General features: G+C 37.7%; 1 protein-coding gene across 1 annotated transcript; it reads left to right on the forward strand.

Annotated features, from left to right (window-relative positions):
- Positions 1-3,326: 3,326 nt before the first annotated feature.
- slc35c1 (solute carrier family 35 member C1) lies at positions 3,327-10,027 on the forward strand. Its single transcript, XM_084733062.1, has 2 exons — positions 3,327-3,975; positions 7,737-10,027. The coding sequence occupies exons 1-2, from the start codon at positions 3,456-3,458 to the stop codon at positions 8,315-8,317; spliced, it is 1,101 nt and encodes a 366-aa protein (XP_084589188.1). The 5' UTR covers positions 3,327-3,455; the 3' UTR covers positions 8,318-10,027.
- The last annotated feature ends 8,403 nt before the right edge of the window (positions 10,028-18,430 follow it).

The raw sequence follows: 18,430 nt of genomic DNA on the forward strand, positions 1-18,430 counted from the left end.
GAATATTAGACCGGAAAAACTGGTATAGTTCACAGCTCCTTCACACAGTGACTCCTATTTTAAAATCTGGTCACAACTGTCACACGCCCTCATGATCGTTGTCTCTCCTTTTGTTCACTCCTACACTGGTTCTGTACTATTAAGACATCTGCTGTTTGGTGTGACACATGACCTTTATTCTTGTTTTCTCGGCTGCCTGTGACTTTTTTCTGATGAAGAGCAAAAATCAAGGCCTAAATGTTCCTGTCATTGATGAGCCAGAGTGCAGTCTGATATCTTCAGGTGCAAACATTTAGATTTATTATCTAAAAGGTAACAAAACAAAAGGCCCTCATGACTTTACACTCTCTCTGCGTGGACCTCAGGTTAGCAGTATCTCCTTAGTGGTTTTCAAACCCTGTATTTTATTGCACTGTGTTGTATTGAATGTAAAATGGCAGACTCTAAAAAGGACAGAGCTGCAGGCTGTTTTTAGGCGTTCCTAAGTTTGCTCCTACTTTGGCTCTTCAGGGTGATATTGGTTGGATTCCTTATTCAATAAGTTGAACATTTTAAAGGTTGCAGAACTGTTTCGTTACAGTCAAGAAACAGGGTCAAAGAAAAAGTCATTTTCTTTGGGGTAAATCACTAAATTCTCCGTGGATTAAAGAGATTGAGGATATTCTTGAGGAGGATGAGAACTAGCTGCAACTAATGATTATTTTAACTGATTAATCAAGTAGTTGTTTGGTCCCTAAAATGTCACAAAATGATGAAAAGTGTTGATCAGTGTTTCCTAAAGCTCAAGATGACACACAAAAATGTCTTGTTTTGTCCAAAACGCAAACAGAGGAGTCAATAAACCAGAACATTTTCACACTTTAGAAGCTGAAATCAGAGAAATTGGACATATTATCAAAATATTACCTACAATTGATTATCAAACTAGTTGGCGATTAATTTAATGGTCGATTAATAAGTGATCAGTCATTGCAGCTCTAAAGCTGAGTCATAATATATGTACAGTAATAATTTATCATTCAGCATGAACACAATTACTTGCTGGATTTGAGGCAAAATGGTTAAAAGATTTGTTGAAATGAAAATTCTTAAGTATACTCAAGTCAAGCCCAGTTATGACCCTGAATCTTATGTTTAAGAGTTAGAGGTGTTTAGTTACACAGCTGAGAACAGGAATCCTTTCTCTGGCACTTGAAGTTGGCACATTTAAAATCATCCAGAGGGAAAACAAGTGGGGTGAATTATGCGAATTAGGAGATGTTGAAAATGACTCACATTTTCTGTATTGTTATAACACAGCTGTTGGGCCATGGAGAAAGGAGGGAAATACACACAGTTGTACTGGAAATATCATACTTATTTACAACAAAGGCAAAAAAAAGTTATTAACTAAATTTATGAAATGCTCAATCAGTAGATGAGTAATGATAGTGAGTGGATGTATGAAAGTGTTCTGTAGTGTAAGACAAAGAAAGCAAACAAAAGAAAATACGTGGAGTGAAGGGGAGAGGCAGCGATTGCGTCAGAGAGAGAAGGAATCGGACGGCTGATCCTGTATGCATTCTGTGTGGTCTTACCACTAGGTGCACCCAATTACACAAATGTAAACTCCACCTACCAGGACCTGAAGGCGTCCTCAAATCACAAGAACCAGCTGAGCCCACAGGGCACGTCAGAGCCAGAGGGCTGTCAAACAGGAAAGGCAGGTCACCCAAACACCTGCGCACTTAGTTCATGGGAGGGGTAAGACGAACAGTAAAGAGACCAGACACTTCCTGGTTTAGAGCCTCTCATGCTGGATTTATCAACAACAGAGCAGTCTGCGATAATTCACGGTATGAAAACCTTTTTACTTCTACCCAATCATTAAAAAATGAGGACTAGAATAGAATTTATGGCAGGTGACAGGCTATTAAAATTAGATTAGTTTGAAAGTAAATGGATAGAACAAATGTAAGAGTTAAAATGTGTCTTGCTCTGTAGCCCTCTAAAAGCTGAGACATGTAGATAAATGAACTACTTTGATTAATGAGAGCTCAGAGGTTGTTTTGAAAGATTTTGGACTTTGGACCACGTTTCTATCTGTGAATATATTTCTTCCGGGACACTATGTCTTTAAATTTAAGGAAAAAAAAAAAAAAAAAGATGAAGAAGTTGGTTTAAACGAGGAAGTAGTCAGGAGACTTCCGGTTTGTATCTTGTGTACATTCAAAATAAAAGTGGGGAATTAAAAAACATTTTTTGTGTTTGATGTTAACACCCATCTATTGAAAGAAATGTTTAACGATTATTCTTGCCAGAATAATGACGAAATGATATTGAAATATACATCCTTTAACAACATTAAAACTCTTTGCTGGGGCAAACATGGAACCCAATAGAACAGTTAGTGAGGCCTACAATAAATATTATTGGGTGACTGAATAGACATCCTGGCTACATTTGCAAAGGATTAAAAGTGTTCCTTTTTCTACAAGTTGTTGTTGTTGTTTTTGTTGTTTTTAATATTTCTTCATTAATACATGGTTTCTTTATTTGGATAGTGATATTTGAAATTCAGTACATCTGTAACTGTATATCTTAAAATATGCAATTTTAATAAATAAGGATCTCCTGAAATCGATTAGTCAATGCCATTCTCATTTTAATCTCAAAATGCAAAACTAAGGTTAATTGTCATACTTGTATTTTTTCTTTTTGTCTAAATTAGGGCTGCAACTGGCAATTATTTTCATTATCACTTAAGTCGCCAATTATTTTCCTGATCATTATATGATCATTGAGTCTATTAAGAGATTGTGAAAGACAACGTATAAGCTTTCATTTATTATTGTAAGTAACAAAAAAAAGGAGTACATTTAATTACATTTAAGACGCTGGGATCAGCAAGTGTCAGCCAGTTGATTAATTGACTAATTGTTGCAGCTATAGTCTAAAGAACAATAAAGCACAGAACAGCAGGACTGACATGACTTATATTTGGTGCAAACGCTTGGTGCAATTTTTTTTACTTTCACAGTGCAGTTTTGTTTGTTTTTTATTTATAGATATTAAAAATATCAAACTTTCACCCTTTGGAACGTACATAGTTACAAATTGCTTCATAAAAGCAAAATAAAAACAGAATCAAAGAAAATAACAATAAATGTTGGCTTATGTATTTATATCTGGATGTGTTTTGTTTTTGTTTTTTTTACTACCTTATATGGGTATCGACATTCACGTCCCAAAGATCCATTATCGGTTAATAATTACTTTGTGCAAATTAAGATTTTAGTCAGGCTTAGAGCTCTTATTCTGAAAAAGTTGAAACAGGAAGTTGTATTGTTGTTGCTGCAGGCGGAACTGAGCAGCCATGTATAGTATAGTTACACTGTAGCTCTGCTTTTAGCGACACATTAGCTGATGTAAATGCCCCAGTTTCTCACCCAGGCTGTCCTCGTCTCTCTGTACTCATGAACAGGACACAGCTGAAGCGGTCCAGTATACTGAGGATGGCTCTGTCCGGCGCGGAGACGATGGAGCAGGAGGGACATGGAGAGACTTTCCTGTTCCGAGCTCTTCGGATCGCGGCTGTGGTCGCTCTCTACTGGTTTGTCTCGATAACCATGGTGTTCCTTAACAATTACCTGCTGGACAACAAAGACCTGGACGCGCCGCTGTTTGTCACTTTCTATCAGTGCGTGGTGACGGTCGGACTGTGCTGGGTCATGCAGCTGTTCTCCAGGTTGTGTCCGGGATTCATCGACTTCCCGGCGGTCAGACTGGACTTGAAGACGTGCAGGGAGGTGCTGCCGCTGTCCGTCGTCTTCATCTGCATGATCACCTTCAACAACCTGTGCCTGAAATATGTCGGAGTGGCTTTCTACACCATCGGCCGTTCACTCAGCACAGTCTTCAATGTGCTGTTATCCTACGTCATCCTGAAACAGACCACATCATACAGAGCCTTAATATGCTGCGGGGTCATATTAGGTTTGTAAAACTAACTTTCCTCCTAGTGTCAATTGCAGTGGTTCCCAGCCCTGGTCCTCAGGGACCCCCTGCCCCTCAGGGACCCCCTGCCCTGCATGTTACAGATGTTTCCCTGATTCAAATGATCAGCTCGTCATCAAGCCTCTGCGGAAGCCTGACAACAACCTGATCAACAGATTGTACAGGCAGTAAATTACAATCAGTAGTCTAGAAATGGCTGTAATTGCACCTCATGTGACATTGTTTTGTGTGGCGGAGCCATTTATTAGGTAAAGAAACTTAAAATTAAACATAAATTAAAGAAAACAAAACAAGAAAATGAGAAAAAAAACGTAGTTTATATCTTATTAATTATGAGTGATTCAGCAATTAATCATTTGTTAGTGTTTTCAACAATGGAAAATGCACAAAATGTGTAACGCTAATAGGAAGCCAAGTCTACTCACATACAGGTGACACATTTTGACATTCAACAGTCTGTCACATAACACAACTTTGGTTAATAATAGCACAATAACATTTTTGCCACAGCTGTAATGTGCTGTAATCAATTGAAAATGCACCCTCTAAGTGCTTGAATTTAATTTTGGAAAAAGGTTTACAGACCCAGAAATTGTGATTTTAGTCGACATGTGCGTATCTGATTTTGAGGACCTCAGAACAGACAAAGTCTTCAGGACCCACTGTGATTTCTGGCGCCCTTCTACGGGGGGTCCACACCCCAGGTTGGGAACCAATGTGTTAAATGAATAATAAATATCAAGAATACGTCTGACTGTATTCCACTGAAACAGGTCAGTGGTTAAAATTAAGTTTGCTCTTAAGCCAAAAATATGTGGGTGGTGCACCGACAGGACTTAGGCCTGGTCTTAACTTGGCATTGGCAAGTCCAACCTAATAGTTATGCCAGTTGCACCATCTAGGCTTAAGCTGTTTTGTTGCTAAGACTGGGTGTAGAGCTTATGCAAGTCAGGAGGAGCAAGTGTTAAGTCAAAATCTAGGTGATTAATACAGATATACAGCCTCTACTCACAGAAACCTTCTGTGCCATGAACTCTCAAAGAGATGAGTTATTCAACAGAACTGTGTGGAAAATTAAAGTAATGCAGGCGGGAACTGACTCATACTCAGTCAGACATAACATCAGGCATAAGATGTAAATAGCATTTGCATAATTTACAAGAATGCCCAAATTATTAAGAAATCGTCATAGACAGCACTTCAGAAACTTCATTAAGTTTCTTCAAACTCAGCACCTCTTAAAATTGCTCAGTTTTTAAAGGGAGTTTTGGGATATTGTGTTTTCTAGTGCAGTGAAACAGTGTGCTCACTAATGTCTGTCCATCTGTGCTTTCTGAACAACCATTTATGTCTTTTGTATTTCTCTTAAAGTCGACTGTTTCTCAAGACAAGTGGAAGACAGCAGTGAACAGTGCCTCATAGCATTGCCATGCTGCTAGGCGACAGCCATAATGTAGTCTTGTGGGCATTTGCATTGCTAAGACTGCGTAGTTAAGACTAGGCTTAAGTCTGGTTGGTGCAACCGACGTGAAGTCCACTCTGAAGATATGGTCTTAACTAAGAAAGACTCAGGACCAGGCTTAGTAAAGACCAGCTGGTGGTTTCAAAACAACCTTCAATTCATCATTTAATCATGTAGTCCAGTGTTACTAAAACTAGCCCACCACCATTATAACCAGCATTAAAATGTAGTAGTGTGCGCCTACCCTGTGTATATGATATGAAAACAAAAATATCACATGAAAGACAATTTATTTGAAATTAAAATTCAGCAATCTTTTCTGGTGTTTTGGGGGCTTTTATGCCTTTAATTACGGGACAGCTGATGATATGAGAGGAAAGAGGGAGAGAGAGAGTGGGCGACTGACATGCAGGAAAGCGATGTAGATGGGAGTAAAGCTCACAGTCACTGCAGACTCTCAGCCTCAGTACATGGGTCAGACACTCTCCTAACTGAAATACCAGGCCACCCATGGTGATGTTACACCATGGACGTAGTCATATGCCAGTTCATTAGACATCACCCAACTTTTTGGCAACTAATTTTCTTTCGATCGTGAATTGATTAATCAACTAATTGTTGCAGCTCTAATGGACACAAAAGGGAACATTTTACACTTTTTTAGGTGAATATTCAGTCACTGTTAATTGTAAATGTAGTCAGCTGATGCAGTAAAGTCTGTAGTGACTGCAAAATCTGGCATTCTTCCTGCATCCAGTGACATCAGTGTTTCGGCTTGGATTTCTACTGTCCTCTGGGTAGCGAGAAGGAACGTTAGATGAGGGTTTTTGTAACATGGTGTTGCGTTCTGCCAAACAAAGTAATAGCCATAGGCAAGGGTGGTGATGCACAACATCAGAAGTTCACACACAATGCATCCTGGTACATGTATTCACTGCTGCACAGCCCCATGAGCAGGAGAACTCAGGTTTTTTTGGTCAATATAGCAGCACTGAGGGATTTATTGCTTTGACTACATTTAACATCAACAATGACTGGACATCACATAAAAAATCCACTCATTCAGCCTCATTCCTGATGTAGGGCGATCAGATTTGGCATTGCCGTTCATCCTAAGAATGCTGGGTGGGGTTGAGGTCAGGGCTTTGTGTTTTAAATGAACCTGGCTTTGTGCGTGGGTGTGTTGACATGTTGAAACAGGGCCTTCTCCAAACTGTTGCAAAACAAAATTGGAGACAGACTGTTGTTTTAAACATTGTTGTAAGCTGCAGCATCAAAATGTCCCTTGTTTGGAGCTAAATGGCTCAAACCATTAATCATCTTTTTAAAAAATTATTATTTACATTTCAGTCATCAACTAATTAAAAACCTAATTACATCAGGAAACACATAAACCAGCATCATTACCATTGGCATCATTTTCCAAACTTTCTTTTGATATGTTGTGAAGTCATGATCAGTTTTGTTGCTTTCAAAATGTAGACTAATATATTACATATTACAAGTTACTTTCATTTGAAAGTAATGTTACTTTTTAGTATTATTGTCTGTGCAGAGTAATGAGTTACTGATTACACTACTTGGGTAATCAAAGCACAGAAGCTCAAGTTTATTGCTGTTTTTTATACAGTTGCTGATTCAGTTTTGTGAATACAGCAAAATAAATAAATAAATAATAATAATGAATATGTTTTTTAAAAAATCTTACCAACACAAAGTACTTCTATTCAAATCTGTAATCTCTTAGCTCTCAATAGCAATTTTCATTTTGTCTCCGCTCCTCTCCTGTTGCCTTCAAATGGTCTTTGAAATAGGCGTGATGAGCCTTTTTATCGTTTTGTCTACACAGAAAAAGGTAAACTTACAACATGTATTATTTCTGAAAAGATCCATCAACCAACAACAATTTTCAGTCATTTATCCACCAAACATGGAAAATGTGCTGGTTTAATTTTCTCAGATGTGACAATTTGCTATTTTTCTGTTTTAATTCTTTCTAAATATTCAGTTTGCTAGGATATAAATATGATGTGGGCTTTTTGGTTTTTTAAAAAAATACAGCAAATTGGCTCTGGGAACTCGTGAATGAGAACATGAAAATGTTTGTGGAAGCAGAACAGATTTTTGCACCCCTAGTTCAAATCAATATTTCAATTCCTGGCTGAAAAGTTTTAAATAAATCCAAGACATATAAGAGTTACTCACTGTGATGACTTTAAAAATATAAATAAGAGACATATTGAGATATTTCACTGCTGAAATTCTTTGTGATTCTCAGGTGGATTCTGGCTCGGTGTGGACCAGGAAGGCATTGCAGGGTCCCTCTCCTGGACAGGTGTCTTTTTCGGGGTGCTCGCCAGCGCTTTCGTCTCTCTGAACGCCATCTACACAAAGAAAGTGATGCCAGCGGTGGACGGAAACATCTGGAAGTTGTCCTTCTACAACAACATCAACGCCTGCGTCCTCTTCCTTCCCCTCATCATCGTGTTTGGAGAGCTGGGCCGCGTCACCAGCTTCAACCGCCTCTTTGACCTCGGGTTCTGGGCCATGATGACGCTCGGAGGAGTGTTTGGTTTCGCCATCGGCTACGTCACGGGCCTCCAGATCAAGTTTACCAGCCCGCTCACGCACAACGTCTCAGGGACTGCAAAGGCCTGTGCGCAGACTGTTATTGCGGTAATGTACAATGGTTCCAGTAAGAGCCCCCTGTGGTGGACCAGCAACATGATGGTTCTTGTCGGTTCGTCAGCCTACACTTGGGTCAAAAGTCTAGAAATGAAGAAGACTCCTCACAAAGCGCCTCAGGACTCAGCTGAGGAGAAACTGCTGCCACCAGAGAAAGGCAACATGGCAGTTTAACTGTGTTAACCTTCAGCTTTATCAGTGTCACGTGAGAATGTGAAATAAAGTAACCTGTAGAATAATGAGTGGTTCATATGGAATCAGAAATTCTGGGTAGGGTTTAATAATCTTGTGGTTTTATACAGGCTTGAAGGAATTTGTATAAATATTTTATTTAAAGTCGTTTCCATTCATTGGGGGGCTTTTTACAGTTATTTTTTAAATGAAATGAGATAATAATAACTTGTCTTTTATGGTTTAGTCTTTAAGCGAAGGAGAGAATTATGTTTTTATTCACCGGGATGATATATTTACTCAGATTGAGGGCATTGATGTAAGCAGAATAGAAACTTTTTTTTACGACTACACACCGCTTTTATGAATGTATGTCACTATCTTGTTAATGTTTTTATGATCTGGCTGGGAGCACGTCTGCTTTCTCAAATATGAACAGAGCCAAGACACCCGGATGTGTAATATCCTGTAGTTTATAGATGACACAACAGACGAGGTAATCAGACACCTCGTGTCAGTGGGACTGACACACAATAGGCTTTTATCTCCAAAGAAAACACTCCTACAGCATTTGAAACTGCTGCACTTCTAAAATTGTTCATTATGTTTCTGAGCTGAATCAAATGTTAAATAGTCAACAGAGGCAGCGACATTTAAGGCCTGTGACGATATTTTTGCATTTCAGAACAGAAGTAGGACAGCTGTGTTTGAATTACGTACAAGTCTCATGTTTCGTGTGTTCTTGCATTTAAATGTGTCAGTTTCTTTACATGTCAGAGCCATGTGCAATTAAACCTTCCAAAGTCCCGCCCCTTTTAGAGCCTCAGTCAACTTTCTCCTTTCCTGTTTTCTGTATCCTGTGTGCTTAGCTTGTCTGTGTTGAAGAAGGCGAAAGCTATAATATGTACCTTTTCTTCATTTAAACATGTAAAAACACTAGACATATGTTATATATGTTGGTGAGTTGTGTGTCTGCTTTTGTTATTGATTTAATGTGAGAGAGACCCATAGCAGCACATGTTGTACATTTTGTGTGTTTAAAACATGTTTTGTTGCTGGGGGATCTGTAAAAGCAACAGTCACCTAAGTTAGCTAATGCTTTAAAACACTACCCAACTAGCTAGCAAAAGTGCATCACTAAGTAGCCAGCTAGTAACATCTAATAGCAAATGTTAGCAAAACACTAGCTAAGTAGATAGCAAACCTACATCAATCGTTAGCTAGCGTTTTGCTAAATTAAAATTTGGCAATATATGTTGCTTATCGAGGTCCCACAGCGACATCTTTTAATCTTCTGCAAAATTAGTTTTTCTTTTCAGCACATACAAGCCTTGTACATAGAATATCCAAGTACAGAAAATAGGAAGTTGACTGAGGTTCAGCTGGGTACCAAGTTTGCTGAACTGTTATTGGAGCACAGCACAAAGAGGGAGGGGCCAAATGTGTCACAACTGAGAAATCTTTATTTGCACTTGTCATTTATTCTTGACTTAAGGTGTGACATATCAGGTACCTGTTTACCACCCTGACCATGTTGGACTTAACCATTTCCTGTCTTCAAAACCAGAGTTTTAAAATGCCTTTAAATCACTGTAACATTTTAATTGCACCAAGAGGTAACCAAGATGTTTATTTAAAAAAAAAACATTAAAGATGGTGTACAGTTCAACTTTTTTTCAGGTTTTCCTATTAAAAGGGAACATTGTGCTTTCACTGGTTATTTGTATTTGTAATATTTATATTATATTTATGATATTTTGGCACTTTTGTCAAATAAAATATGTATAATTTATATACATATTTTGTGTCAATCTACATTCTCTAAATGTTAGACTCTGTTATCAATTATATATCTCCAAATGTACTCATATGATAAGAAACAAGAACAGAACGAGTCTGAGCTTTGATACTATTATTTGTGTTATACTGAGGAAAATATCTAAGCCTGTAAGTTGGCTTATGGCAGTGCTCATCACTGATGTGTGTAAGAATTTAATGAAGCTGGTGGTCATGTGATTTTTGGCCCACTGAGGCGAGACATTGCATGCAGGCCTTAAAAGGTCAATACTGTGTTGAGTAGTCTGCTCCAAGTGTAGAATCATGTTGTACGTCTACACAGACCACTGGATCTCATTTATCAAAGCGTGGCATGTGGAGCAGTTGGCCTTAGATGCAGACGTCTCTGATGAGGTCAACTGTTGAACAGCTTCCTCCTTTTCAAGTTAATGTTTGATGTGAAGGCAGAGGAACAAAGGAAAGACTCGGCAGTGAGGGCGCTGTTGACATATTTATGACCGACATTATTCGAAGCATTAAGCGAGGTGAATATCCTTACACCTGCTGAAATAAATACCTAATGCACCAACAAAATACATAGACATACTTCTACAGCTAGAGGTTACTTTATGTAAATCATCATATCGTTATAACAGCAGTAGTACCAAGAACAAAACTAGTACACTGTTGAAGAAGTTTCAGCTACTAGCAAACTAATAATACTGGTGTTTAAATGAAGAAATAAGGAATATAATTTTCATTTTCATCAGCCATGGACCAGCTGTGTGTGTCATGTAAATTTTCAATCAGACTCACAGGGATGGTGTAAGTCTTTACTACATTTGCAAGGAAAACAGAACTGGTCAGAAGCGGGTAAAACTTTTTTTGTATGAAACCATAAAAGATTTAATTCTAATTTTGCTCCCTGGATCTTTAAAATTACCAAGTAGAAACACTTGTTACTCTCATTTTTGTAATGTTAGTTGGTAAAACAGAACTATTTCTTCATCTTTTGTTTCATTTCTGGCAGATTAGACACTTTACAGCAAGCAGAACCAGTTGTGCATGTCAAAAAAGTTATATTCTGATTAATGCTTTGGACCTTATAAACACATTTATTCTGATCACTTTATATAACGTCCAATCAGAATTATTTTAATGGAATTGAACAAATATTATCCATGCTTCTGTTTGAGACTGTAAACCAGTGAGTACTTTTGTCAGTGTGCTATAGATATGTGTTGATAACTGAAGTGAAAAGACCAAAATAAACATAAACCAACCAGATATTACTGTGTTAAAGCTGGGCTCTGCAGTTATTTCTGTGGTCACCAACCAAAAGTTCCATAACAGCCTTTCAGAATATTGTATTTCAAGTGGTCTTAGAGAAAATGAGAATTCTGCTCCTCGTCAGGCTTTAGACAATTTAGTCTGTGATGGAAGATCTTGGTCAATTACAGGTTGGTAGATAGCTGCTTGTTGAGTCTCTTCCAAAAACGAAAGTGACAGTGTGATAAACAGCCACCGATCCGAAGTTTCAGCAATTTGAGGACCTGAGAATTAGCTTCAACAACTAACTATCATCCTCCACAATATGCTCACTGCACTTTAATAAATCCTAATCAAATCAAACTAATTGTTTAGTTATTGAATAGATTTTTAAATTTCATTAAGTAGTTTTTGCATTTCTCTCTGTCTACACTGTCTTTTTGATTTTCATCTCAAATGTTATTTTAAACTGAGCATGAGGGTTCATTTTTGACCTTGGACTAGCAGCTCGACAAAAGAGTCTTTGCACAAAGTTTAAGGTGGGCGAGATGCACCAGCACTCAAAAGTTTTCAGTGTACTACATTTGAGGATTTACTATTGAGAGAAACAAAACATTTTTAAAAAAACGTTGCTATACTGTTCTCAATTTATTCTTTTTTCTCAGTGTTCAGCTGCTGAACCTAATTGCAGCCGTCCATCATAGTGTGTCTCGGATTTGTAGTCATCCAGCTGCCTGCTGGCCGGGACACTCAAAGTTAAGAGCATGTTGTAGCTGATGCAAAGTTCATAATTCTTGCTATTTCTACTATTTCTAGGGACCTAATTTAAGGTGTTAAGATGTTTCTGCGAGAGGTTCCCTCGGTGTGTCACTGTTGCCACAGGACAATAAAGTGTGGGTGGTTATTGTCAACAATTGGATGGGAGGTCAGTGGGTGTTGGTGCCGTGTTGGTTCAGAGTCTCTGGGCTCCAAATTGAGTATTCCTCTGAGCAACAAGGGGGGTTAAAAATAGCTGACAGAGCACCATGGGTAATTACACGAACCAAAAAACACTGGTCTCTGATGTCAAGATCTCATTTCAACAGTGAGAAGTTGGCCTTGTGACACCAATGAAAGTTTCATAACTGTGTCATAATGTGAAATGCATAATCCCCCTTCCCTCATCTTTCTCTCTCATGTCTGGTCGGGTCAGGTTCAACATGACAGGACGAGGCGACATCTTCAATAATGACTGACAGTTCAAAGGCTGCAAGAATCATGAGCAGTCACTCATGTTTCTTTATGTGTGTCAGCTCGAAGTGGTGGTCAAGATGTGGCTGTCACTTGATGTTGAATGGAGAGTTAATTACTACTTGAACATTTTCAGTTAAAAATCAAGAGAACAGTATCTTCTTGCTGTGTGTAGAAATGCATGCTCACTATGCAATGAGAGTTGCATACTTTACATTTTTAAAGACCCCTGTATTGTGTCATATAGTTTAATGTCCCCCAGCTTTGTTATTAAATGCGTTTGAATTCTGCATTAATTGATTTTTTCGAGCACTTAAGGGCAGCAAAACAAGCTGTAAAAAAAAAAAATTATTCTAAGATTATAAACATGTTTATTGTTGAATTATAAGACATTCATAAGACACTAGGAAATAAAATAAGAAACTTATTAACAGTGTATATACTGCTTAGTAACATTAATAAAAGCCTTATGAAACAGTATAAGTGTAAATAACAGCATGATAAATTTGTTTGTTGTTAGATTATAAGACATTTATAAGCAAGTGTGTTTTTGTGTTTGACCACTAAAACATTGTGTTTATTATTCTTTGTTCACATGTTATCAACCTAGACAATATGTAGTTCTCATTCCAGATGGGTGAGTTGCAAAAAAGCATAGTTAACTGTTAGTAAGTACACAATAAAGGATTATTAACTTTAATCAGCATTGTTCACACTTTGTATCCAGTATCTGTAAAATGTATACTTAACTTTTTAGTAAGCGCATAGTAAAATTATAATAAATGCATAATAAATTATGTATTAATCTTAATAAAGCAACAACAAAAGCTTAGTAAATACACACAATGATGTACTAGGTAAGTTAGTTAAACTTAACAAATGTGTTTCTTATGCTATTATGAACAATTATAAGACAAGCGTTAGGCTTTTATTAATGTTATTAAGCAATCAGTGAACTGTTAACAACTTGCTCATAAGTGCTTATAAATATCTTATAAACTAACAAATTATTATGTTGTTAACACTTATATAGACTTACTAGCATATAGTAATGTGAATACGCATCTTACAAGGCACTTATTACCATTAACTAACTTAATATATAACTTATTACCATTATCTGGGGTGACCATATTTTCAAGCCCCACAAACCAGAACCTTTATCTACTTCAAGCTTCCTCTCCTTGACGAACCCCGAAATTATGTTATGACCCTTTAAAAAGTTTGTTACACAGAAGGGGTCTAACATAAGTCTGCAGTTGCAAAAACGTGTTTTATGTTATTGAAACAGGAGAGGTGATCATGAATCAAAAAAGAACTGAACCAAAAAAAAGAACCTGACTAACCCCAAACTCCAAACTAACTGTGGACTGATGGGCAAAATGAATGAAAGGAGGGTAGCTTCAAGATACTCCCTGCCAAATTTCATCCTTGTATGACTAATTATGAGATTGTAGCACCTTAATATTTATAATTATACCAGTTTGCAAGACACATGTTCCAAAAAGGCCCCTGAGACCAAATGGCCCCAAGGTGTGGGTGTTTGACTAATAGGGCTGTCGAAACAGGGTTTAGCAACATCCAAACTAATCCTTAACAAACAGAAGTAAAGCCGTTAAATAGGAGTACCACACCCACTGAGAAAAGAGAAATCAAAAGGAAAACAAAAGGTACACCAGGTCACACTACTGCTTCTACTGGTTCTTTCTACTACTGCTGCTGTTGTGGAAAGAGATCAAGCTCAAGTGCCCCCCCCCACCCCACCTCTTTATTGGTTCCTCCATCACCCAGAGCAGCTACACCTGGACAGAAGAAGACAAAGACCATGACTGAGACATCCCAGGATCAGCATGATCCATAGGAGGGGAGCGTGTAACAACTGCACATTCATTTGTGGTAAAGAGGTGATTTCATCAGGATGCATCAGGATGTCAGCACACCTGTGAAGCACACCTTTAGCACACTAACAGATCCTGACAGAAAAAGCCACAAACGTCATAGCCTATGATGCTTACCAATGAGTCATAGCCTTGGCAACAAGACACTGATTGCAGTGACAGCTGGACAACGATGGGCGCTAGGACACCACACCACCTCTTGCCACAACCAAGAACTTCATTGAATAAGAATTAATTACTTTGAAATACATATTTTACAAAAAATAATTAGTCTCTCACCATTGACTGCAGTTCATATTTCTTCTGAACTTGAGGTGTGACTTAAGCTCTCTATTTCTAACTCCACTGACTCATGCTTTAAGTTGTATATGCGCAGTTCGAAATAGAAACTCAGGGGGGCGCACATTACCTGTGACAAGCATAACTTACACACATCCAACCACTGGGTGGCAGCAGAGAGCCAGCAGTTTGTTCTGCATCTGGCATGTACTGCGCCAGAATAAGATATCGGGTTGGAGCAGACTTGAGTATAAGATCAGTGTAATTTAGCAGCTAGAATGGAGACAAAATTTAGTCAAGTAAGTAAAAATAACATCTTTTTAGGGGAGAATATAGGAAGTGAAGCTCAGACTTACAGAGCCAGGACCTGATCAGTCTGACATCATCATTCAATCAATAAATCAAACTAATAGCAGAAGATAAGTCAAGTGTTCTGACTAACCAGAGAACTAACCAACATCTGCTCTGCTTGGCGAGACACCAAGACCATTGGTTGAACAGAATCTCTATGACTGGCTAGTCACATGCTAGTCAGCTCTGATTGTTTAAAAAAAATAAATAAACAAATAAATGAATAAATACAAACATCATAAACACATTTTTTAGTGACGTGCAGTGGTCAAAATCATTTGAACCAAAATTATATTCAATAATATTGCCTACATCTTTCAAATGGCTAACAGTACATTTTGTCTGACATTGCAGCCACAGATTTCAGGCTCTTTAGAAGTTGAAATAATGCCTTATGCAACAACATATTATGGGCTGAAGTTGGATATCCACATGTTTTGCCTGGCCATGTATTCTTCAGTATGATTCATAATAGTTTGTGAGCCAGTCTGCTGTATTTCAAGGTATAGAAATGATTTATTTTGACTTGTATACGTGAAAATGTCAGACTCTACACGTTTGTGTTAATTGTTAGAGAAAATATGGTGTATATGCTTAAATGACAACATGAAAACATGACAATTACTCTCAAATTTATTCCACTTGAAATTCCTCTGCTTAAAGTCTGTCTGAGCAATAATTAAAGCTTTCATTTCCTTTGACACGTCAGTAATTTTCACATATGTTTTCCCCATTCCTCCTGCATATTTTCTCACACTCAGTCAAGCTGGACAGATTTTCACGCCCACAACCAAACCACTTTCGGAAAAAGACAAGCTTGTGAAGAACAGTCAAACATCTAGTAGGCTCTGATTTTTTTCACTGATTTTTGTAAATACCAGACCAAGTGACTGAAGACTGAACCTTGTCTTATTTCATATCTGCTAGATGTGCAGCAAACTGCAAACTTAAGTCCCGCCCCTTTTTGCTCTGTGCTCCAATAACAGTGGATCCCCTCTTAACTTTCTCCTCGCCTGTTTCCTGTACTTGCCATGTGCTCGTTTCATCTATGTTAAGAGAAAACTTGAGGGTAGTTGAAAATGTTGCTGGGGGGACCTGTAAAACCAACATATTGCCCATATATCCTCACATCTTGAGCTAGCAAATCTCTTTAGCTAAGTAGCTAACAATTTATGTAGACTAGTTTCCTAGTTAGCTAGCCTTACACTAACATGAGCTATGTGATGTAACTAGCTAATGATTGATGTAGATTAGATACATTGTTAGGTAGAGTTTTGCATACTGGCTAACTAGATAGCTAAAGATTTATGTAGATTTTTGCTAGTTAGCTGGAGTTTTGCTAAGATAAGTTCTATTGTTGTCAATCTGCGGAACAGCCTACCACTTACAGTCAAGGAACATTCTGGATTTCCAACAGACGTGACCACGTCTAACTAGAATTGTGCCTACATACATACATCTATGTATGCAAATCTTGTGCAATCAGGCAATGTGCAATATACACCAGTGCTTTACAATAAAAAATGTGAAATAAAACTTACAGCACTTTAAGTACTTCAACTCCTACGGCCTCCTTTTCTCTCCTGGTTTGTCTTGAGCAACATTTCATAATCACTGTGTCTTTTTTCAATTACAGTACAGTTTTTGTTATCACTAATTTTATGTTTCTTGTATCACTTATTTTCGGTTGTTGTGAAGTTTGTGTACAGTTGTAATTTGCTAAGTTTGTTTTGTAACATCAGCCTGCCAAGGGAGATGGAAATTAGCCTCTGGCTATAATCTTGTATATTTACATGTAAATGTTCAATATGCACTGTCCATATTTTAAATAAATGAATAAAAAATACAGCTAAATAAAATTTTAAAAAAGCTATCAGATGTAACTAGGCAATAATTGATATAGATTAGCTGCCTAGTTATCAAGAGCAGTCTTTCCCAAAGACTGGGTCGGGACCCACAGATGGGTCACAGGAGATTTTATTTGGGTCCCCAACAAATAGAAGACTTTGGAATGAATTCTGCAAATTTAAGATTTATATCTGCAGTCCACTTTTCATAAAGCATTTAAAATTTGTATCTTGTTTTACTGATGAGAGGACAAAAATGAGAGCCTGTTAATTCCACCTAAATTCTAGTAGGTAGTAGGCTTAAATGTTCTTTGTTCTATTTGGTTTTCTTTTGCTGCATGTCACTATAAACTTATCATGCAGATCATGCCCTCTAATGGTCAACAAAATGTAATTGCAGCTTTATAAGAAAAGTGTGACAGTGAAGCTTTTGGCTATTCTTCTGGGCCTCAGGCGCATCAACAAGAAAATTAAGATATACTATGACTGTACCTCGTGATAATTCATTTTCAATAGGAAACTGGTTTATTTAGGCGAGGAGATGGAAGAAGAGTCTTAAAATAAGTAAAATATTCAAAAATGATCAGATGTGGAGATGTGTATGAATTCCATAATGAAGATCACTATTGATGTAAGTGTATACCAACAATGATAAAACCAAAAAAGAAGAGAACAACAGAGAACATTTTACTGTAATTAGCAAGCCACATGTCCTGGAGTCTCTCAATTATTTCCCACAAATGTGCATTTTGCTCTCCACTGCATGCTTTAATGATAGATAATGATCAGTGATTAATATTAGATAATGATTATATCAGATATCAAAAACTAAAAGATAAACATTTATAAACAGCAAACAACAATTGAAGTCATGTCGTATCATCAGTCTCAATCTGTCTGCTTACAACCTGCTGTAATGGAGAAGATGAGACCAGATATCAAAACATGGAAACTCCTGAGTAAAATCTTAGGTAATGGAAAAGCAACCTTGGGCATGAAATGGGCTGTGACGATCCTGTCAGCCTCATTGCTCTTGGCAAATCTACGGAGACTGACATCATAAACACTTCACAGGGAGGACATCTGTTATCTGTTGTCCACGAAGTTGTGAAATCGTCATGTCTGGCGTGACAGCTGGTGTGCAATGAAGCGAGACACATTTGGTGTGATGCACCTGCAGATATGTACCTTTATCACATTACATTTGAAGTATTTGGGAACAAAAGAAGGACATTTAATGTCTGACTTGCACCTTTGCAGAGATTTACCTCTGTTCTTTCCTTGAAACTGACATTGATTTTTTTTTTCCTTTGGACTTTCCTCATCACTCCTCACTGTTTTCCTCATTAGCATGTCTTTATCCCCTCAAATGCACTTTCCACTCCCTTCGCCAGCAAGTATTTTCCCCCCCGTTACTATTCAGCACGCAACAGCAGTCACTCTGGACCCGAGACACGAGAGCAGAG

Source organism: Lutjanus erythropterus, chromosome 1, assembly GCF_056507025.1.
Source record: "Lutjanus erythropterus isolate fLutEry1 chromosome 1, fLutEry1.hap2, whole genome shotgun sequence".
NCBI lineage: Eukaryota > Metazoa > Chordata > Actinopteri > Lutjaniformes > Lutjanidae > Lutjanus > Lutjanus erythropterus.